The 24,979-nt window shown below is 37.9% G+C and overlaps 1 protein-coding gene across 1 annotated transcript in view; it reads left to right on the top strand.

Moving 5' to 3' along the window:
- TMEFF2 (transmembrane protein with EGF like and two follistatin like domains 2) overlaps positions 1 to 24,979 on the top strand; it is a 220,849-nt gene that overhangs the window by 162,067 nt on the left and 33,803 nt on the right. The window contains exons 6-7 of the mRNA XM_041736998.1: positions 14,436 to 14,584; positions 15,302 to 15,361. Of these exons, the coding sequence (XP_041592932.1) occupies positions 14,436 to 14,584; positions 15,302 to 15,361 (209 nt within the window). The remainder of the gene's footprint in view (positions 1 to 14,435; positions 14,585 to 15,301; positions 15,362 to 24,979) is intronic.

Raw genomic sequence — 24,979 nt, 5'->3', positions numbered from 1 at the left:
AAATATACATAGGTAATGAAAAAACTAATTGTATGCACTGCATGAAGCGTAAGGCTGTCAAACTGTGAGGACCTTTACCCCACTGAAGAATGATCCTTGGGACATGAAATCCATCAACATGTTAAAAATAACTTAATCCACCTAACAGGGATGTTTGGCCTTTTTTAAAAAAATAGTTAAATGCCAATGCCTAATAATAACTTGTACATAGTGGCACTCTATTTGTTTAGCAAATATTTACTGCTATCCACTAAGAGCTTAATCTTTAACAGAAATTAATAAATATTGTGTATAAGAATGAGAACTACTTTTCTTGATAATTGATGCAAAATAATATGCATTGATGTAATTAATCATATAATTCAAATCAAAATTTTGTCTAGATCACTAAGGTATAAACATTTTAAAGTCAGAAGTGGTTTTTTTTATTTATTCATTTATTCAGCAGTATTTACTGAGTGCCTCTTGTGTGTCAGATATTGTTCTAGGCCTGAAAAAAATACCGGTAGACAAATCAGAGTCACTTTTTACACATAATATGCAACAAAGTGGAGAAAACAGACAATTTAAACATGCAATATAATGTCAGGATTCAGAGATGGAAGTGTGCTGATTTTGATGGGTAGCTGAAGAAGGCTTCTCTGAAAAGGTCATGTTTAGAACATGCCAAGCAGAGGGAACAGCAAGTGAAATATCCTGGTGGCAGAAACACATATAGTGTGTTTAGGAAGCAGTAAAAATCCATTGTGGTTGGAACATGAAAAGGGTGGAGAAGATTGACAAGAAGGGAAATTGGAGAGGTAGCCAAAGGCAGATTATGCAGGGCCTCATCAACCATGGTAAAAACCATAGGTTTTATTCTAAGGTTGATGGGAAGGCTTTGCTGGGTTTTGAGCAAGGAAATGATTTGATCTCATTTGCATTTTAAAAGTATCACCTGGGCTGTGCTGTGAAGGGAGTCAAGGGAGGCAGAGGAGAAATAGAGCAATCCAGAGGCCTTTGCATTTCCCTAGTGACTTACAGTGCAGAGTACATATCTTTAGCTGTTTTTTGATTCTGAGCATCTTAATGTCCTAATTCTGAATTAGCCCCTAATTTTTTATCTATGTTCAGAAAAGAGAATTTTTCATTTGTATATACTCTTACTAATTTTAGTATAAAACCTTAGTATTCCAGTTTATATACTCATCATTTTTCTCAGTACAATATTTTGAACTTTGTATGATCCAAGTTACTCTCTGATCTATGTGAGTATGAGTATAAAAGCTAAAATCATTCCCATTTCTTTCTAGAAGTTTTATGTATTTTTAATTATATTGTGTTACCTTGATTAGAACTTCATATTTAAAAAATGGTTTTTTGGGGATCCCTGGGTGGCGCAGCGGTTTGGCGCCTGCCTTTGGCCCAGGGCGCGATCCTGGAGACCCGGGATTGAATCCCACGTCGGGCTCCCAGTGCATGGAGCCTGCTTCTCCCTCTGCCTGTGTCTCTGCCTCTCTCTCTCTCTCTGTGTGACTATCATAAATAAATAAAAATTTTTAAAAAAATGGTTTTTTGATATTAGAAAAATTCCAAATTAGAGAACAGAACAGTTCATTTATTTAGGGTTAAAAATTTATCAAGGAAAATATAAGCTTGAACTCCAGCTCATGTTGAAGGGGCCCCTGACTGATACAACATCTGGATGAGTAATGAGAGCATCCTGTATGGATTGTTGGCACTGGTCCCATTGATGCCTTGATATATATCTGATAACAGTCTCAGCAAGCCTCAGGTTGGCCTGCCTGACAACTGTCAAATCTCGGTAGATCATTTGTAAGTGAAAAAGGCATAGAATACATGTATTCAATGATTTTAAGCTATAATCAACTATAGGCTGATTTATTTAAATAGAAATGATTATATTTTATGATATCCTGTTATAGTGTGGCACTTCAAGGTACTTGTTTTGAAAAAAATAAAAGATATTATGTGATAAGAGGAAGTATTGTTCTGAATTCAAAGAGATTGTAATATAACTTGCTTACAATGGAAGATTGACAATTTATGAAATGGATATATAGCACAGGTAAGGATAAATCAGATCCCTAATATATGCTATATGTAATACATAGTCACAACAAAGTTAAAATAATCTGTTTCCAAGTTTCAGTAATTACACTTATGATAACTCTAGTGCTTGTTATAGCCAATAGCTTATTGGATTTCATTAAAAGAATTTCTCCTCTTAGAAGTAATTCAAAATCCTCTTTTGAGAAATATATTGTGTTCCTGTAGTGGCCATTTGCTAGTGCTCAAAGAAAGTCCACATTTGATTATGCAGCTTAAAAAGCCTTCCAAGATGAAACCAAGAACAGGACCATTTTGCACACCTGTACTTAAGAACAGAAATGCAGACATTATAATTAGAATAAAAAGAATATCACCATTAGCAATAATAACTCCAGCATGAAAAAAAATGAATGAAAGCAAAAGAATTCAATGTGAATTTTTGCATGTTGCTCTGTATATTTATCTAAAATCTATAAATTGAGTTTGTGTCTACTGTGTTTAAAAGCAAGTAGATTTAGCTCTCTTCCATTTCATTTATTTTGTCTTTGCAAATAAATACATTTACATCATCTTAATAGATAACATATTTTTAAAAATGTTTCCCTACATTATTAGCAGGAATTTTGAACCTTTCCATGTTTGGAACAGTAAGCTTCTCTGTTAGATGGTGAGGTCCATCAATGGCAGGAAATGTTTTCCTAAGTACTTAGAAGTACACTTTGGAGAGAGAGCAAGCAGTAAAGAGAAAAAGGTAAAGAAGAACAGGACAGAGATAACAAGGTCTAGAGAAAAAGTAGGAGTGAAACAAACTTATTTTTAATATTCTTTAATATAATGATATTCTAAAATTTTATGAGAATTTATAATATTTCTGGAAATTCAGATAAATAAGTTTAAAATATTTCAGGTAAATAACTTTCTACTTTTTGAAAGCTACATGAAATTTAAAGATATTAAAATCAAGAGGACAAGGCCAAGTATCTCATCTTTAAAATAAAATACATTAAGGGCTCCTGGGTGTCTCGATTGAGCATCTGATTCTAGATTTCGGCTTAGGTCACGATCCCGAGGTCTTAAGATCAAGCCCTGTGTCAGACTCTGTGCTAAGCATGGAGACTGCTTAAGATTGCTTGCCCTCTCTCCTCTCTCTCTTGTTCTCTCTCCCTGTCGCTCTCACCTCTATCCCCCAAAAATAAAATAAAGTGCATTAGAAATGCTATTAATAGCTTCTTTCTTTTTTAACCAAAAAAAAAAAAAAAAAAAGAGAGAGAGAGAGACATAGATTAATCTTTTTAGTACTTCCAAATATGACAGGAAAAAAGCTTCAATTTATAGAGTGTAGATAAATATGTGTGGCAAATAGTTCTTTCATCCACATCAGGTCAAAGCTTATCTGCAGTTGATCAATTAAGTATAAGTGGAAAAATATTGTAGTTTGGTGGTCAGCCTGGCAAGGACTAGACCAATTTAACACAAAATGGAGAATGAACTCTCCATGAGCAAGGGAAGCTACAGAACCTGCTATGCAACAAATATCCCGTGAAGTTGCTTCCATTTTTTTCTGATTTATACTTTCAGAGAAACCTTTTGAAGTAGGTATTATAAGACAGGAGTTATTTTCCACCTTTTATGGATGTGTCAAGCAACTTGCAGAATTAAGATTTTAATTCAAGTCTATCATTTATTCATCAAGCATTTCTTAGATACAAACAGTGGGCGGAGGCTCTAATTACACGATTCACGAGTCCATGTTCTTCCCACTCAGCTGCAGAGATGTGGAACACAGGACAGGCTGGAGGGCAAGTGAGTAAGGCTGTAGATGATGAAAGAGTAAACAACCCAGCATCGGGAGCATCAGCCCTAGGAAAGAAGCATGAATGTCAAACTCATTCAGTAGAGGATTTAGCAGAGACTAGGAAGCAGCGAAAACTGTAGGATGATGGGAAGGCAAGAATGTGCTAGATAAATAGAAATAATTAAAAATATGAGTATCAAGAAACAAAGGGTCAGAATTTTAGAGCTGACCACCCTGGACATCATCTTACTGGGTCAGCTTGTCCTTCAGGATCCTGCAGCCAGAGTTCCAGCATCTGGAGAATGAGAATCTCCAAACCAAGACCATGGAGCCCTGATTCCTGAGTTGGGTTCTTTCAATGGCCTGGCCTGACTTCCAGAAGCCTCTGTGACTCTGGACCCATAAATAGGACACGCTTTCTGTCATTTCTGACATGGAATGTGACACAAGAGTTTTAGGGAAGAAGAAAAATGTTCTGCTATATCGCTTGCCATATAAATGAACACGCAGGAGAGGAATCAAACGAGGGATGAGAATGAGAAATGAATTGCTAGGGAGGTATCCTCAGTGGAGTAATGGATTTCAAACTCCTTTTGCTATGAGTCATCATGGAAAGCACTTGCAGGAATTCTACTCCCCCTTAAACTTCCAGTTCAAGAGTCACATTCTCTATGAAGCTTCTCTAGCGCCTCTAGGAAGAAGTCATTATTCCTCCTCAGTGCTCTCAAATCATGTTGTTCACTCCAACAAAGTCTAGCTCCGATGACACCATTTTATAGATACTTGTTTTTCTCCTTTAGTTGTGATCTCTGCTACCAGAGATCACAGAGATCTGCTACCAGAGATCACCTGAGCCATCTTGGTGTCTCTGACGTGTAGCCCAGTACTTAGCACCAAGTAGGTGCTCAACTGCACTGATGGGATTAGACTGAATGAAATGAAATGTGTGATAAATGAAAATGAATGTGCCCAAGAGGGGGGAAAAATAAAACAGAAATGAAAAAAGAGTGACAGTAATGGCTACAACCCTCCCAGCTCCTTCAACAACAGGACCTCTCTCTCCCCCCAGGAGTTGGCAGCAGGGAGGTGGTCACACCTCCTTCTCCTTCTTACCTTTTAAGCGTAATATTTTTTGAGAAACTAAAGCATGCTTATTTCAAGGCAAAATGTTCAAACATTTCTAACTTAGAATCCCTTCATCCCCAAAGGTTTCAGAATAGCTCATGACTATTCCTGGCCGACAACACTGCCATACAGCCCTGCTTCAGAGCAATCAAAACTCACCGGCAGTGCTGCAGGAAGTCAATGAAGAATGCTGGCTTGGGTCTGTTAACGAAAATGCCACCATGTGTTCACGAGTTTAACATTTCAGTGGGCGAACAAGCAAGATGAGAGAGAGGAAGAAACACAGAGATGAGTCCCTTCATAGAATAAACTCCTCTTGAAAGTCATTTTTATACGAACATAAAATCAATTTTAAATAGTTATTTACAAAGACGTGTGATTTTGTTCCGCTGGGAATTCTCCATACTCAGGCAGGCACACACACACACACACACACACACACACACACATATATTTTTAATTTTGTTTAAACAATTTAGAAATGAATTATACAGATCAAATCAATGCTAAAAAAAAAATATTCACCAAGCTTGGTAATTTAATCATTTTAACCAAAATGTCGAATCTGATATTTTTATTTTTATTACATTTTGAGACTATCAAAAATAATATAACTCTTGGACATCCACCACCTAGTTTCAACAAATACAAACATTTTATCATATTTGCTTTTGGTAGTTTCTTAAGAACCTTAACGTTATATATAAAGTTAGAGCATCCTCCTTCCTCGGTCCTATTTTCCACCTTCCCTTTGTAGGGTTATAACATAGCATCCCTATGAATAATTTTTTTAAAGATTTTATTTATTTATTTGAGAGAGAAAGAGAGACAGGGCATGAGCCAGGGGGAGGGGCAGAGGAAGAGGGAGAAGCAGACTCCGCACTGAGCAGAGAGCCCTACTCTCAGCTTAATCCCAGGACCCGAGATCATGACCTAAGCCAAAGGCAGACACTTAATAATCAACTGAGCCACCCAGATGCCCCATTATGAATATTTTTATTGTATTTTTTCATTATTTAAATAATGAAATTTTTGCTATCATGGTATAATATCCATTTAATGTTATTTTAAAAGCAAATTTATTTTTCATTTATTAGAGTCCATATAATTTAAAGGATGACGTAAGCATAAGGGGGATCATTTAATGCAAATTTTAATTATAAACAGAATGAGTTCATGCTAGCACCTGAAACCATCACCATGAAAACCACCTGAACAGTGTGTTGGATAATATTTTCAAACTAGCAGTTTTATCACAGTGCAGAACGATTATTCATCGACTTCTTTTTATATCTCATGGATGGAATCCAAGGGTATTATATTAAATTGTAGTTTTGTGGAAAAATCTAGTCTGTAATGATATTCATACATATTATTCCTGAAAGTCCTTGGTCAGATGAAAGCCTACCAGAAGGCCAGTGTGCAAAATATAAACATGTTGCTAGTGGAAGTGAGCGTAGGAATCCCACAGCTGGGCCCGCAGGAAAGTGCCAGAACATGCAATATGATCCTGCCCGAAAGGGGCAAGCGGGAATTCAGTACATCTCCTCTAATCAAGTACCGGGTTCATTGTATTGTTTTAACTTCCAACCTCTTATTCTGGGATTTCCATGCTTTCTGGCTTTGCTGTGCAGTGAGAGCTGACCGGTCAGAGCGACCGCACTTCTTAGCAGTCACAGAGTCACCCTTGGTTATTGAATACGTTTTCCAGCTTAACGAGCAAGAGCTTACACCACGTAATGCTAATGAGGGATTTTTGCTTCAAGATACTTTTAAAAATGTATATGAGTAAGAAGAATTGTTTACTTTGATTATTTTAAGATGTAAATGCAGCTGCTTCAAAAAGAGAAAAATAATCCTGAGAGAAATGCAAGCAAGGATACGTGGAAATGGAGCTGCAGTTAAGCCCCGCTTCAGCTGTAGTGTCCACGTCAGAAAGGGGCAAGGGCCCACTCGCTGCCTTGGAGGGGGCCCTGCTGGCTGGCAGGGTGGCAGGCGTTAGTAGCTGCCTGCTGCCTGTGTTGTTGCGGCCGCCTAGTCGCTCCTGGAGTCAGGCGGTGTGCACATTCAGAGCAGGAATCCTCCTTCCCCTGCGGGTGAGGGTGCCTACACCCACCGTGCGGCTCCCCGGTGGACCCCTGCCCCGGGCCCAACCGCAGAAACGCTCCCACCAGGAAATCGTGTCTTCCTGAGTCCCACGCAGCTGCTCTGGTTTCCTCTCTGGAACACAGCGCAGGTCAGGAAAAAAGCAGGAAAGGGTAGAGCAGGAAGGGCACGGCGGTGACGTGTGTGCTTGGAGCCTCACCACGCCGGGCCTTAACTAGGGAGCCGTGAGCACCCCGCCGCCCCGGGTTTCCCTGCAAGCCCCTGAGCTTACAGTGCTGGCCTGGTGCTTAGTCCCTCTGCCTGCACCCCCTGTGAGTGCAGTCGCCCCCAAACAGCCCTTCCGTCCTGTTGACCTTCTCATCACCCTGTGCTCAAAGACCTTTCAGGACTCTGCATTGGTTAGAAGATAAAGGCCGCTCCTTCGATGGCCTTGAGCCCCTTTAAACCTGTCCAGAGGGTCGCATCCTGCCCCTTTGGTTGGGAAGAATCCATTCCGGCCAGACCCATGTATCTGTAGCTCCCCAGCCCCTGTGCGGGCCTGCCTCCTCACCGCCCCACTTCGTCTGCCCCATCACAGATCTGTTGAACCCCACTCACCTTTGGAGATTGTTCAGTTTCCTCCTTTTGCGCCCCGTGTCATGAGCATTATTACAGCCTAGGTGTGTTGTGAAAGTTGGAGCTCCGCGCCGGGCACAAGGGAGCCTCTCCATAGCGTCACGTCCTTTCCCACCACCCTTCCTTGGTTTTGCTTGGTGAGTCACTCCTGCTGACTGCTGCATGGATGCTGGTTTTGTAGCAGTGCATTTAAGCACCTGTCCCTGTCACCTGACACCAGGCGTGGATCACCCGTAGCATGTGGAGGAAAGCCTTTTCATACAGGTCGCTGAGTCATGTATGTTAAACAAGAGTATTAAGTTCCTTCTGATGGAATGAAGGGGAGAGAGAAAAGGGTGTTTGGGAGCCAAAATAGTTGGTGTTTCTCAATAGGCTCTTCAAGCTATTTGCCTTAGAAAGAGCTAAGGAAGTCGCTAAAAATGCTGATTTCTGAGTCTTACCTCAGACCCAGTGCATCAGCATTTCTCACAGGAATGCTACGTACACTAAATTAGAAAAATCTCTTAGTCTTAGAGGGTGAGAAAGAGTATTTTCTGTAATTGCAGCTCCTCACATCTGCACATCAGAATCCCCTGCTGCATCTTTGACAACTCTAGTTAGTTACTGCAGCCTCACGCAAGACCTCCCTGGGTTGCCGGCCAAGGTTGAAATATTCCACAGAAGACTTTTCTTTGCAACCAAGATTAGAAACCACTAAGCCAAGAGTTAATGATGACCAATATGTATTAGGTAATTACAACTTCTCAGAAACTTTATTAAGGAATTTATGTGCCTTATTCCACTTAATCCCCACAATCCAGAGTTAGTATCTCCATTTTCACAGGCTCAGGGAAGTTAAATAACGAGATCAATGCCGTACAGCTAGTAAAGGATCAAGCCCCCGTTAAACACAGGTCTATCCGATACTGAATTCCAGGTTCTAGTCACGTTCCCCAACTACCTCTATTGTATTAGACGTTATTTCCATACATGGTCATCAGCCTTTTACCTAGAAATTGTTCCACTTTTTCAGTATATGATTCTGTTTTTGAAAGTCCTGACACCACCCCAGGGAGGGGGTCTCTCAGCTTAGTTTTTCTTCATTCACACACTCATTGGTTGACTCTTTATTGCCCGAGGCCTTTTCCCAATATTCCCAAGACCTTCCATCTAATAGAATAACTTCTATACCTTATCGCCTTATAAAGAGATAGATATTGTTGGCAACTAAGCTTTTTCCTTGTACAAAATAATCCTGATCACCCTTGGAAAACTTAACTGTAGTCCTTGGTAGTATGTCTGGAGAAGAGCATTATCCCTTCCTCCTAGATTTCAAAGCTAAAAGGATAGCCCTTCTCAAATTTAAAAACAGAAACAAACAAATAACAAAAATGTATGGGCCCAAATTCACATATGTCGACGGAGTAACAATATGGTAGACTGAGTAGTTTTACTTCCCAGTCAGTGCTTTTCCAGACTTTGTCTAGAGAGTTTTTGTTTTCAATGGATGTTCACGTCTCTTATTTCACTTTTTCCCTCACAGCCCTGTCATTCCTGAATTGTAGTTTCTTTATAGACAAAATAATTATAATCAGGCTCCATCAAGAGGAGTTCCACGAGAGTTAATGAGTAAATAGGCTGAAAGTATCTCAAGAGTCTTGAATGAAAAATGCACACTGTTTTCGCTGTTATTAGTATAATGCAGCTCCTCCATTACAGTTCTGATGGAGAGAGCACAGACAGTAGCTCTGACCTCATTTTCTGGCCGGGCCAGAGAGGGTCTGCATAACGGCCCCAGCGACAGACGGGCTCGAGGGAAACAAACCAGTCAAGGTTCAAAACAACCCAGAAAGCCATCCTCGCTGCAGTACAGTTGGGTGCTTTAAAACTGATTAGAGATGTTGTATGGACAAAATTTGGAATAGACAAGTCAAGGACCTTGGGAGAGGAACAAGTGACAGGCATGTTTAATAGATGAAACAAAATCTAGTGAGATTCGAGGGCAGCCACCAACCAGCCACATGAATAAGTAATTTGCTACCTGGCAGCTTTTGCATCCTCACACTCTGGAGGACAATGAGGCATTCCTAAATATAAGGGAAAGGTTTCCTTCACTCACTGCAGAACCCCTTAGGAAGAGCCATTTCAAGAGAGGCAGGGAACTAAATTAATGCCAAGCCCCCCCCCAAAATATTCATGAGATAATTATAAGTGCATGTGAGCCATCATGGATACCACCTCTTACTTCCTATAATTTCGGTTCACTCCATCAAGTGGTCTTTTTAAATTATTGGACGCCTCTCTTCTTTATTACAATTCAGAGAACTAAGGTTTTCAGTCAATGTTCATTTTCTCTGACGGATTTCAGAGAGTAGTATTTCCCACATAGAGACCCCTAAAATTATTATTTTCAAGTAGGGCTGATTCTTTTTCTTTGTAGCCTAGAAGAAAAGAGATCTATATAATCGCAGTGTCAAAATGTCAAAAGACAGATAGGTTGGAAAAAAGAAGAAAAGGGAAGAAAACACACACACAAAAACCCTTAAAGGCATCCATGCAGCCCTCAGCCTTACAAATCCTCAGCTCACATAAAGTATTTGTGACATGCTGTAATTAACTAGTTACTCCTCTCAGAATGAATAATAATGCAATTATTCGCCAAAAGCAGTGAAGAAGGGATAGTTTCTGTTTTTAAAAATATCTGCCTTTCATTTCTGTAGAAAGAAAAACCGTGGATTAATTTACATAAGCTGCTAAAGCACAGAGTGACCTGCAATTTCACCATTACACCGGCTGATATTTCTGTCACCTTTTTATTGGTGCCCTGTATTTTTCAATGGTTTAAAACAGCAATAAACTGACAAGTCACTACCATGTTTAAATTATATATTGGCTCTTAAAAACTGCACCCAAATACCACAAAGTGTAAGGAGCCACCTGCATGGTGAAACATGTCCCTTTCACAACTACTCTGATGCCGTTGAGGTAGCTAAGGGCTCGTGCTATGGCTCCTTTGTGGGACGCAAAGTAGAGGAGGAAGGTGGCCTTCTTGAGGTGCCAAGTAACACAGAGTTAGGGGAGGGTTTAGATGAGCATATCCCGGTTCTTTCTCCAATTACCAATTATTTATTGATGACTTGCTATGGTGCCCTCTACTAGGCTCCAGGAATTCAACGGTAAAAAAGACATATTGCCTTAAGAAGGTTGCCTTCATAGTGAAGGTATGAACTAATGAATAGGCACATTAAGAATGCAGTAAATGCCACCCCAGAGCCCACTGTCCACAAACACACACACAAATTTATTTACTCATAATACACAAAAATCTCTCTGCCCCATGAATCTGAAATTTCAAAAATTCCAGGCTCTTTAAAAGGTTCGAAGGAGAAACTTGCAAAAGATTTGGTGCTAAAGCTTAGAGTCAGTTGGAGTGTGTGTGTGTGTGTGTGTGTGTGTGTGTGTGTGTGTGTCTAAACATGTATTTTTATAGAAAATAGAAACAACTTTATGCAGAATTTTGTTAAGGATAAAATAGTCTAAACAATTGATGTCTTAAGTAGCCTGATTAGCTTACTACATGTCAATTTGTTATTCATTCTAATAATCAGGTGTTAGTTCAGAATGTCTTCAAATGAATGTTCACTGATACATCCCAATCTTGCTAAAAAGTCTGGATCACTTGCCTGGGAAGACAGAGACTAAGAGTCACCGTGACTTAGATTCATAAAATCATGCTAACTACAAGAGTAGACATAGTCTTATTTTTTCAAGTCCTATTCATCCAAGGTATTCCTTTAATTAATTAATAGTAGGAATGTGCGTCTGTCTTGTTTTTCATTGTACTGAACAGTATGTAGAACAGCACAGGTTCTGGTATCAAATTGCCTATTTAGGAATTTAGGTTCTTCCCCACACAAGTTTTGTGACTTCTCCAAGCTTCAATTTTCTCATCTGTAAGGTGGAGATAATACTAGTAGATACCTCATAGAGACAGAATCACGAAAGGAGTAACGGCATATAAAGCATAAAGCTTGAGACTACGGTCCTGGAGTCCTGCATGGTTTCCTACCTAATGAAGTTTAATAAACTCAGATACAAAACATAATTTGAAGATACCTGCAGAGCCCTTGTATCATATATAATTTACTCTTTAGATAGATGAGAAAACACAACTTTTTCTGTGTTCCGCTGCTAGTAACAGATAATTATGTTGGTATCTTGCAAGGAGATAATCCCCAGAGTCTCTAACACAACAACAGTAAACTGGCTTGAAGGTACATAGAACCAACTTTAAAAAAAAAAAAAAACCATACAACGTCCGTCCCCTCATCTCTTTATTTACTACAAATGGTTAAGGAGAACAAGGCTGATCTACAAAGTCACTTCCCCAGATGCGCGGTGAAAAGGACTATAAGCTTTTGAACATGTAGGCGGCTTGCAACTTCAGATCTTTCAGATGCCAAGGATCAGCCCAGGTAGCAACAGTTGGGAGCTCAGTAGCCACACGTGGGCTGAGGTTAGGAACCACCACTCCTCGATGACTTAAGCATTTGGACATGGTTACCGTCTGTCCGAGCTATTTGTTCCTAAGTATGTAACAGTAAAAATAACCAAGTGTTCCCAAAGCAATTCTCTTACCCCCGCCCTCTCAAAATTAAGTGCATTGGCACAATTTCTGCCAGCACTTTTAACAGAGACCTAGGTGATTCTGATACAGTTAGTGTGAGGACTGCAGTCTGGGAAGCATGGGTGTGTACACGAACCCTCTCTCACTTAATCGACAAATGGATCAAGCAGCGATTCCCAGGAAGTGAATCTGGTGCCAGGCTGGCTGCCTAAGAAGGCAGCATGCTAGGCTCTACCCCCAGAGTCACTGGGGCCCAGAAACCTGCTAGTAAATTGCTATATTTAAAAGTTTTCGAGGAAACTCTAATGCCTATGGTATTAGCCTAGGTAGAGAGGAAAGGGGCTGTATGTTACTTTAACACATCCGTAGGTGGTCCTTGCTCCACAGTTTACTAGCTCTCTGACCTTATAATTGCTCTATCATTAGTCTATAAAATGGCTATTATAAAGATTAAATAAAGCAATGCATGGGAAGAACCCAGCATGTAGTACACTAGTTATTATTGTAATCATTATATTATATGCCCAGCTCTAAGTAAATCTACAGAAGTAAAATGTGTGCTTCACCACTTTTGAGAAGCGTATAATCTATTTAGAAAAATAATGTAAATATTAATAGAAATTTAAAATACGGGTTTATATTCTAAGGCAATAACATATTTACACACATAAAAAATATTCTGAGTAACAAAGTAGATTATAAAATACAGAGAATTATAAGAACATAGGAAAAGTCATCTAAAGCTTGCTTTAAGATGTCTAATTCTTCTACTTCAGGTAACCTAATTCTAATTAATTCACATTTTTTATGTATATTAAAGAAAAAGTCATGAGGCTAATCAGCTGTATTTATTACTTAAGGCCAGAATTAGAAAAAATAGTATGCATCTGGGAAAGGGGTTCACGGGACAGACATTAAGGGGCCCACAAGCACTCTGAAATTTTATGCAAAAACTGGTTTTGTGGGTGCCTAAGTGGCTCAGCTCGTTGGTCATCTGCCTTTGGCTCAGCTCATGATCTCCAAGTCCTGGGGTGGAGTCCCCACATCGAGCTCCCTGCTCAAAGGCAATTTTACTTCTCCTTCTGCCCCTCTTCCCCCCAACACTCGTGGGCTCTCTCTCTCAAATAAATAAATAACATCTTAAAAAAGAAAGTTGTTCTGTGTGAGTATGAGTATTTCTGAGGAGAGAGCCATACCTTTCATTTGATTCTCAAACCCCGCCCCTCCCAAAATGTTAAGGACCAAAGATTCCTGCTTAGCACATATCCTGGGTATCCTCGTGCAGCTGAAGAAATAGAACTCCTGATTCCACTCCAAATAATCTCTTTGCTTTCTTATAAATGTCCTCTGAATCATTTTCCTCATGCTTTCACCGTTCAAATATCCTGAGAAAAGAAGTAACACAGTAAAGGCCCATTTGAGGAAATTGTAAAGCAGACTCTTTCATGGCCACCTCAGTCTATTCAAATTCTGCGGGCATCAGCAATGCAAGCGTATGTACATGTTTTAAAAGTTCCAATGGCAGAGATTTATTGATGATTATTTTCTGAGTTTTTCCTTTTCCGTTTTTTTTTTTAACCCATTTCTCAATCTTTTGAATTATTTTCAATTAGTTCTGTGCTTCTTTTCATCTCAGGTAGAAAAGTAAAGGAGCTTCCCTGGAAAGAGGCAATTCAGTTTTGCCAACCTGTATACTGCCAACCTAGCAAACCTTCCACTTTGTGTTTTAGGTATAACGTGATAGCAACGCTATTGATGTTACATTTTTTTTTAAAGATTTTTGTTTATTTATTCATGAAAGACACAGAGAGAGAGAGAGAGAGGCAGGGACAGGCAGAGGGAGAAGCAGGCTGCATGCAGGGAGCCAGACGTGGGACTCGATCCCAGGACCCCAGGATCACGCACGCCCTGGGCCGAAGGCGGGTGCTCAACCGCCGAGCCACCCAGGCATCCCGATGTTACCTTTTGTTTTTAATTGAAGTAAATTGGTATATAACATTGCATAAGTTTCAGGTCTATGACATTATAAATCGATATTTGTATACACTTCAAAGTGATCACCGTCATAAGTCTAGTCAGTATCCATCACCATATAATTAAACCCCTTCAACCATTTTTATTTCTCTCTTCCTTTAGGTGTGTGTGCAACATCGACTGTTCTCAAACCAACTTCAATCCCCTCTGTGCTTCTGATGGGAAATCTTATGATAATGCATGTCAAATCAAAGAAGCATCATGTCAGAAACAGGAGAAAATTGAAGTCATGTCGTTGGGTCGATGTCAAGGTAATGTTTGTACCAAAATTCATTTCAAAGAATGTTTTTAGTCTTAGTATAGAAATGAAAAGTGAAGATAACTCCTTATTAGGCAAGCTGTTTCATTTCTGGAGACAGTTCTTATTTATAATGGTTAGTAGAGTCTACTGCGGCATTTATGGTGATTGTAGACGTTTGAGGGCCTATCGGCAACAGCCCATATCTTTTTCTACATAAAGGGACTGTATCCTCACAATGCTGTAACACAGAGCCAATATTCAGCAGACATTTCCTTGCATAGGAAAAAAAAAGTCAAAATCATCTTTAGCAAAGAGTCTGAGGATTTATTAGAAAACTCTAAAATTAAAAACAAATCACATCATGTTTATGTATTGATTCAATAGAAATATTTCAAGTACATTTTTTAAAGCAGGATTACTGAGATGTTCTGTTTCATTTCTTATTCAGAAACAAACATTTTCTTGGTTTTTGACTTGTTATTCTTTTATCCACCTTATCTCAGTTATAATTGTGAACCTTCTCTTTGTCGCAAACTCTAGAAAGCTGATATCATTCTATTTTTCGCTCTCAAAAAATTGATGTAAATCTGTCTTTGCGTAAAGGTAGGTTAGAACTATAGTTGTAAAACTTTCTTAATCAATGTGAAGGTACTATTGGAGGAATAATATAAATTTGACGTTAGGTGCTTAGGAAGTAATTAATCAATCTTGTTATTTTTTAACACAGATAACACAACTACAACTACTAAATCTGAAGATGGGCATTTTGCAAGAACAGATTATGCAGGTACATATAATACTTTCTACTATAGAGTGTGAGCACTTCCATAAAAGAGTCCTGGGGGAATCATTTTTTTACCATTGATCCTCAGTAGAATCTTGCAAGACTTCTGACATGTGCTAATCTCCTCTTGCTTTCTTCAAACTTTCAATAGGCAATGGTGAATTTTTGTTGAAGCAAATAAAATACTTTTTTTTTTTTGCCAGAGTTAAAGCAATTGTCAAAAATGTCAGTAAGATATAACTAACTTGTTTTGACAGAGCAAATGGTACAAATGACAAAACATTTATCAAATTAATGGGCATCACTGGAAATTAATGCAGTTTTGGCAGTATATTATAATGAATGCAAACGTTCTTTGAATTTTCATTAAAGTCAACAATAAAAAAGTTTGCTGGTTTCTAAAAGAGCTGGAAAGGACAGCTACAAATAATAATACAGGCTATCTCTCTAAGTGGAAAGTTTAAAAGGTATGTGTAACTTATTCTTAAAATAATGATTTATTTTACAAGTACAGTGTAGTTCCTGACTTTTGCAGAATTTTATCAAGCATTTATACAAAAATGTAAATTTTAGGGGTGTCTGAGTGGCTCAGTCAGTTAACCATCTGCCTTTGGCTCAGGTCATGATCCAGGGTCATGGGATTGAGCAGGCTCCCGGCTAAGCAGGGGCCTCCTTCTCCCTCGCCTTGTGCTCTCTGTCTCTCTCAAATAAATAAATAAAATCTTTTTAAAGAAGTAAATTTTATTTAGAAACTATAGAATATTATTTTAAGAACTAATTATATCTAATATAATGCTTATAGGGTGAGAAATTATCTATGGGTATGCAAATATGACTTTAATAAATTACTAAATTTTACTAAAATTTAGTATTATAAAGATAAAATTATTGATGTTGATAATGATATGTAGAGCTTTTGTTTTTGTTTTTTAAAGGAATGTTTTTGACTGTTAAACAGTTATAACTGTTTTCATTGGCATTCATATTACCTATTTACGGTTTGCCCATTACAATGTTTGGAAATTGAGTTTTTATTCCAAAACAATTTGTATCTGAATTTTGTTTCAAACATAATTTCTGACCTTCAGGGTCAGTGCTTTTAGTTGCCATTATTTCCTATCTTATTACTTTATTGAACATGAGAAGGAAAGAGAGTGTGTTTTTAAATCAATGCAAATGAACTGTTTAGACCCTCAGTGTTGTCCTAAGTCTACTAGTTTGACATTAGATATATCTAGTAAACTCCATAGAAAAACTTTTAAGATAAAAGTAAAGTTTAGGGCAGCTCAGGTGGCTCAGCGATTTAGCACCACCTTTGGCCCAGGGCCTGACCCTGGAGACCCAGGATCGAGTCCCACGTCGGGCCCCCTGCATGGAGCCTGCTTCTCCTCTGTCTGTGTCTCTGCCTCTGTGTGTGTGTGTGTGTGTGTGTGTGTGTGTGTCTCATGAATAAATGAATGGAATCTTTGAAAAAAAAAAAGGAAAGTTTAAAAATATGTGTTTGTTGAAATCCAGACTTAAGAGAGGAAAAGGTAATGTCAATTGAAGCTTGCAATTTGTCATTAAGCACTGATTACATACTTTAAAACTCCATGGAAGTTAATTTAGATGTCTTTATCTTCATTGGTAATCTTATGAAAATACAAAGTATACCCCTCATTAGACATTATTTAAAGAATAGCCACACCCCTCAATATTTCCAGGCTCTCAATAGTATTTGCATTATGATAAATTTTGGGATACAAACTTTGGAAACATAAAAGGAACCAAATGGAGACTCAGTTTGTCACTGTCCTCTTAATTTCTGTTTCACATTTTCAAACCTCCCCAAGGAGGTAAAATAGAAACTGTGTGACTCACATTCCTAGAAGTTTGCTATGTGCTCACAAGCTCACTTAATGTCACAGTCACTTCCCTTGTTAGACAAACATCCATGGATGCTTCCACTGGAGGGAAGTACTGGTCTTAACACACTCTCATTTTTTTCTTAGATGTTGTTAATACTAGAGGTTAAAAACCTTTAATGACACCCTCATGTTTCCCCTTTGAGCTTACCTTAAAGCTGTTAGTACAAAAACACACATTTCTGATTACAAAAAAATGAGAATTAATTTAAAGAGGGCCTAAATCTAAAAATAAATGTGCTGCGTCTCATATTCAATATCATTTATAAAATAGAGACCTCAGGAAGGGCAAGCAAGGGCCGATTCACACAAAAGCAAAACGAAAGAGAGCCATGCCCCAACCAGACTAAGGGGAGGTAGACTGCAGGGTGCCTGGACTTGTGCAGAGCCATGAGTTCCAAGATACACCTGAAATGGACTCTAGGAAACCAAGGAATTTCCCAGATCATGCCAGCCAGCATTACTTTCTGTTGTGCCTGACTTGGGTCTCTCTTTGGCCCTCTCTCCTTTAATGAGACCCAAGGCGTTAGCCTGAGTCGAGAGCTTCAGATCTCTGTTTCAAGGCTGATTGACAGACTTTCTGTCTGATAAGCTGAACAGGCTACTTAATGTCATCCTGCCTTCATCAAAGACTCGAGCTTAGATGTAGGTCTTTCTCTTCACTTGCAGAAAGGCTCAGAGAACAAAATTTTATAAAAACCACAGAGCTGGAGCTTTCAGGGATTTCCATTGTTTCAAAATGCTAATATTAAACTTCCCTTCTGGAAGTTTTTGTAAGTAGCATATTTTATAAATAGCAAATGTTTTACGCCTCTTGAAATCTGCAACATTTTCTTTTTTAAAAAAGTTCCCCTCATGTCTTGGAATGAAAAAAAATGAAGTCCAACCTTTTCTTTTTTTTTTTAATCTGGTATGTGTATTTTCTGATTATGTTGTTTTTTTTTTTTTTTGTCTAAAAGTCTGATCATGCCTCAGAAAAAGTAGCTACATATTTTTCCCAATGAAAATTTACTTAATTCTATAAAATGTTAGATGTAAAATATACACATGCACATAAACACACACACACGAAAAGCAAAACAAACCAATGAATTTAAACGATTTTGTCTTTTATCATCTAGAAAATAAATGATTTTCTTTTATGACATTTTGCACCAGTTTCCAAAAGGATTTGTGGTGGCTTATAATTAAAATATATTCAAAGAGATTGTTTAAAGAGAGAGTGTAAACATAAAGCAGAACTGTAGAGGAGAATAAATATATCAGCAACAGGGACTATTATAGCTACTGCATTTAGCCCTAAGCTTCCTTGCAACCAATGTAAAAAGAGAAAATATGATTGGATCAATTCATTCAGCAAATATTTAGAATGCCTTCTATATGCACTCCACTGGGCTTTGCAAACGTAAATACATCATTCTAGGTCTCTATCAAAATGGAGTTTAGGTTTTCATTGCCTGCCTGATTAAAAATAAATAAATAATTAGTTCAGAAACCAAACACATAATTTCTCTAATGCTAAACTCTAAAAAGAAATTTTTGGCATAGATCTTCTCATCACTGGAAAACACAGAATGGATAAATATCTTCAATACGATTTTATAAAATATGCCAAGGGGCTTTTCACATGGCTGGGGATTTTTCATAACATTTTTTATAAGATTCCAGAGCATCGCATTAGAATACGTATAAGTCAATGGTAGTCTTTCTGTGGCAGATTACATAATGAGTTATATTTATGTATATTTCCAAATTGGAAAAAAAAAATAAAAACCACAGAGTACTAAGGGAAATGGCTATTAGGGAGAATGTGTTCAGCTTATCTTTCTCATGTATCTACAGGTTTAACAGGAACTGGATTAACAGAACAGTCAGAAAGCCGGAATAAAGATAAAAAATTTGCTAAATTATAGTATGTTTATGGGGAAAAGAAATTTCCCCTGCTTTTGTTAGCAGTTAATGAGAAAAGTTAACCCTGAGTGGTCTCCAGCCTTGAGAGGGAGCCAGTCAGCTCTGAGTCTACGTACAAGCGTGCTTGGAGTCTATGTGTCTTCTTATTTGCATTATACTGTGGCCATTTGCCATTTTTTGTAACATTTAGGGAGTCTTAAATTTTTAGGAAATTTTCTCTTTAGAAACCTATTCCTTATCTTTGAGCAATAATTTAGATAATTAAGCTCAGGTCTAAAAGATGAAAGAGAGAAACTGAAAATATACATTTAAACCAAATTCCATACATTGCATTATCCGTTGATTCATTTGTTCACACTAAGAGGAAACTGACATCTTGAAAGGGTATCTAGTCTAAGTGAATTGTCATGATAACCTGTTCTCTGTAGAAGCCTTCGCAATTTACAGAGGCTTTTCACATATATTGTCTCCTTCAGTCTTGGTGACAGAAATGTGAGGAAGATATTATATGCATTTGACAGGTGAGAAATGGAGGTTCAAGGAGATTAACTAAAAAAGGAGTATGTGATAGAGCTAAGGTTCAAACCATCATCTCTAATTCCAGAACCCAGCAGAGTGCGAATGGTATAGGACCAGGGGAGAAGTGTCACTGCCTAACATTCTTTGAGACCTTGGGCCCCACTCTGCACCTTAGTGGTTAACCCCTTGAGAGTTCCGGACTCAAAAATGTTTCACCAAATCGTCTGCATTGCTGTAAAATGCTCCAAAGAGTTACTCCTCTCTTTTTGATTTGTCTATCTCTCCCAAGCATCCTACAAGTGCACTTTGAGTCTTAGATTTTACTGTTCTGTTTTCTGTTTCCCCACGCAGACAAGAGAAACCAAAGAGAACGAACAGTGTTTGCTACCAAGTAATCCTACATTAATAGAAAACGTATGTGTAGGTTTACAAAGATCCACTCACATTACCTTATTTGCTCTCATGTCAATCCAATAAAACAGGGTCACAAATACTAGGGGAAGTAAAACTGGAGCTCCGAAAAGCCAAGTGCTTAACCCAGAACCGGACATGGTATTTTGGCACATTGACCACCACCCATGCAAATATAGCACTTGCTTGATTTGTCTACTGCTTGCCTTGATTTCTCTTCCACTATATATGTATCGACATGAATATCAAGTGGTTACATATCATATTTATAACATGAATTAATTCAGTCATGTGGAAAAAAATCTGCATTTAAAATGGAAGCTTTTTTTCCATTTGCTCATGAACACAAGGAACACTTCACCGGAAAGCATGTTATGTCTAGGCCAATAATTTGATCTGTAGGAAAGAAATAAATAGCAGCAAATGTAGGCAGCAGCTTGTAGCACAAATATTGGTATCAACAGTGAAATAAATAAAAATGTTTGCCCAAGCTATTACAGTGCCACCGGACTAGCCTACAATATTTAAGCTCAGGAAATGAATTAAGATGTCAAGATTTTCTCAAGATTTCTGAGGGAAAGCGTCTCAATTCAAGTATTTTCCCCTCTGGGATTTACATTAGAGTGCTGCAAAATTCATAAAGCTTTCTATGAACTCTAACTCACAGTTTTTCCTGCTCTCTTGAACTTCTGTGCTTTCATTGTTTTCCCCATAAAATCATGTAGCCAGTCATCTGTAATATTATGTTATGTTCATGGTTATAGATAAACACAGAAATAGTATTTGCAATACAGATGAAGGTTTCCTACTGAAGGGTTGCCTTTGGCCCTGGTACACTCTGGAAAACTTTGTGTTTATGCCCCAGTTCATAAATGCATCCTGCATCATTTATGTGCACTTTTTCCTATTGGAAATGCTCCTTCCTGCAACAAATTGTTCACCTTGAGGTGTTACTCATCTACCTTTCTCTCTCATGAAGATGTGGCAGCCAGTTTAGTGGTTAAGGTCACTAAAAATCAGACAGGGCTGAGTTTAAACACTGGCCATGCTGTTGAGTATCTAACCTTGAGCCAATTAATTGACCTTTCTGAGCCTTATTTCTTCATGTGTTCAGTAGACATAATAAGCCTACTTCCCCAGGGTTAGAGTTTGAATTAAAAGACATTATGTAAAATATTAGCCAGCTGTTGTAATTATTTTCCTTTTGGTCTGACAATTGAAAATTTATGGGAAATATAACTCATTGTATGGGCTACAGTCTGTCCAACTCTGATACTTATTCAGAGTTTTTGTGCAAATATTTTCATTTATGAACTCCTACAATTACAAGAGGTTTATTTTTTTTTCCAACTCAAGACATAGAAGAACTTGCTTCAGGAGATTCTGGTTGACTTTTTAATTCATCTATAAAGAAGTATTTATTGAGCACTTACCATTTATAAGTATTCAGCACACTGATGTGTCTAAGTTTTCACATAGCTAACTTGTCAGTTTTCCTCCAGTTGACACGATTTTATGTACAGTACAGTTTGATCACTTTAAAATAACACGACCAAAAAATAAATAAATAAACAAATAAGATATAAAAATAAAATAAATAAAATAACATGACTACCAGATTATGAAAACATGAGATTCAAATAGAAATTTAGTAGGAGGATATAAGATATGAAAGGACTTCCAAAAAAAAAGAAAGAAAGAAAGAATAAAAGAAAGAAAAGAAAAGAAAAGAAAGAAAGAAAGAAAGAAAGAAAGAAAGAAAGAAAGAAAGAAAGAAAGAACGAACTTCCAGATCATGGTATCACTTAGATTTGTTTTCCACTTCACCTGTAAAATTGGTCATTTATATCCCAGGGTATGTGTATGAAGGACCTATACGTTCATTTTTTAAAAGAAACCTGCATAATCCGTGATCAGAGTGATGGGAAGGCATCAAGCAAAAATAACAGGAATGTGGCATATAAGAATTAATATCTGTTATACAAAACATTGTTTCCACTCAGAAAACTTAGTGTTTATGAAACATCAGTCTGCACACGTGCACACACGTACACCATGAAGAGTCAGAGCATCAAGGTCAGGACAGATGCTTACAGCAGAAACTAATCATCGAGGAAGAATTCTTTCCTTGATTAGATTTGTTTTGTTTAGTACAGAAGGCAAAGAGGAAAAACTGGTGGAACTCAAACGTCTGGCTATCACTAGTGAAAGTAACATAATTCTCCACCTTAATTTACCTTTTTCCCCTCAAGCTTGTTATTTCCATTCCTAGGAGAAGTGGTATAAGTATTGGCAGAGTGAGAAGTTCAAAGAAGAGTAGCTTATGTCCAAATGCTCTCTATAATCTCAAGACACACTGTTTTCCATAAAACTAATAAATAGAATTCAAGCAGTTAAAAAAAAAGGAGATATCCAGAGCACTTTGATTGCTGCTTTTGTTAATGAGTCTGATATGCTTCAAATATATGAACCCACATTATCGAGCACATTAAAAATTCAGTTCTCACATCTTGATGATTTGAGACTGTGTACAAATATAATCAACTAAAAATATTTTTAAGTATCTGTGAAACTAAAATCTCTCGGAAAAATTGTGTTTCTAAACACTGACTGTTACTTGTTTCATGGGTCACAGCTTGTTCTCTCTAACTGTTCATTTAGAAATTGCTTAGACTTTTAGTTTGAACTCAGATGTAATCAAGAGAATCTGACTTGTGAGCCAAACTCCAGGTATAACAATGTATGGAAATTGGTGATAAGGCTTGAGGGGAGAGGTGGCTCCGGAACCTGAAAACAGTAATAAGGACCAAGAAGGTCAACACCTACCCTCACCTCTGAGTCCTGAGATACAGGAGAGGAGGATCCTACATATGGCCACCTTGTGAGAAGACTCGAGGGATGTGGTATTTTAGGAGAAAGCTGGTACTTCAGGATGTTAAGAAGAGAGATGAGAATTTCAGCGAAACTTCTGAAGATGGGAGGAGGAATTTGCTGACCGTAGAGCAGAGTTCCTGATGAGCTTTGGGAAATGGTTGGAAATTGGGGGCAGAAAGATAAGCTAGTCAAGGATAGATAACCAACAATGGCAGCATGTCATGGACTTGGTGATTCAGTGGAGAGAGACAACGGGGACAGGACAGGGCAGGAATTGGACATTGACTGAATTCATTATAAAGCTCTTGGACTTGTAGACTTAGAAATCTAAATTTTCAGCACATCAAGAGTAAGCTGTGGTTCAGCTAGAGTTGAATTCTCTGAGAAGTCCAATCATAATGAGGTCACTTAGGGAGCCTGAATAGAAGACCTATTTTTCAAATGTTTAAGGTATCAAGCTAAGATGCAAATGTCTACTCAATAAAAATACCCCTACCCTCAAATCAGGAGACGTACCTTCAGCCAGCACATCCTCTCCCAGGATCAGATCTTACCTAACACTGTTGCCCTTTGTTATTCTTCTTTGTCTGAGTTTACATTTCTGGCTAATGCTTGTCTAATCTACCTCTTTTCCAGGTGCAATAAATTTAATCAGGATCAAGTTAGGCCTGTTCTCTCAGAAGCATTTCATGACTTTAAGGCGTTCTGGTGCTCTGGAAAAGTACAGAGCAATCTTGTTCTCCTTACTTCTGAATCCTCTGGGATCTCCCTGAATAACCCTAGAAATGATAATATTAGTACAGAGTATCAGCATTAGCCATATTGGATTGGTAGGTCCTTCTTCACTGTAAAACATACAAAAATTTTTACACAAAGTTAACTTTTAAGCCCATTCTTTAACATATTAATCCAGAGACATCTGACCAATAACAAAGAAGAATGAATAAATCTTAGAAAGCGAAGTTTGGTATTTTGGGGGTTTACTACGATAATCTGTAGCATTTATGCTAACAAATGTCATTTATGGTGATTTGTGTTTAATTTCATAAAACAAATAGGATGGATTTATTAATTATCCAACACAGAATGAGATGGAGAGTTCTGCAACTCTCCATCTGGTGGATGCATTATCAGTGTTTGATACTGTTACATAATAATTCCTGTTAAATATATTCCAGGACACACACACACACACAAAAAAAATCCACTGCTTCTCCACTTTCTTTTACATTTTCTAAGATTCAGAGCTGTGTGTGCCATACATCAAAAACTACTCCCAAGAGTATTTTGTTAAAAAATTCATTTAATAATGGAAATAAATGTCTAATTAAAAATTTTTTAAATAAATGTTTAGAAATCACTCAGAAAATGAAGCTTAAAAAACAAGCTCCATTTGTCCTCCAGAAATTAAGTATTCCAGAAAGAGCATGTTATTAGTCTACAGAGTTTAAACCAACAAGCAATTAGTGTTTTGTCAGGCAGTACACATCCAAATTCACTTCTGCAGATTGACTGTTCATGTACTGTCACAATTATTTTACAAATCTTGCACCACTGGGTTTTTTTCCTATTTATTTTTCTGTTATTTAAAGAGCCCCAGGGAAGTTGGAGGTTTCCAGTTGTCTGAAATAATCTCTGAGCAAATCCCACTCCCGTCCCCACATCCCTAGCAGCTCATCCTTCCCCACAGTTGGCACATGTACCTTCGGTCTGGTTTCTGACTTTTTAATGAAACATAGCTTGAAAGCATGAGGAGGACCCAACAGGTAGTCCAGAGGAGCTTGCCTATGTGGTCGATTTAGGAAAGTATCCCCGTTGTCATCCATAAGTAGTGGGACGATCAATAGTAGCTGAAACGCCCCATCAGCAGTGATAAGCAACGGTTAACTCTCAGTTATCTCCGTAGAGGATCAAGTATTCTCACTTTCAAGCTGGTTGCCTTCTACAATTTAGCATGTTTCTTAGCTGTTCACTTTGGCCTTGAATTGGTACATGCTTTGGA

Source organism: Vulpes lagopus, chromosome 22, assembly GCF_018345385.1.
Source record: "Vulpes lagopus strain Blue_001 chromosome 22, ASM1834538v1, whole genome shotgun sequence".
Taxonomy (NCBI): domain Eukaryota; kingdom Metazoa; phylum Chordata; class Mammalia; order Carnivora; family Canidae; genus Vulpes; species Vulpes lagopus.
The sequence above is the reverse complement of the archived record's forward strand: the minus strand, read 5'-3'. Positions and strand labels throughout refer to the sequence as shown.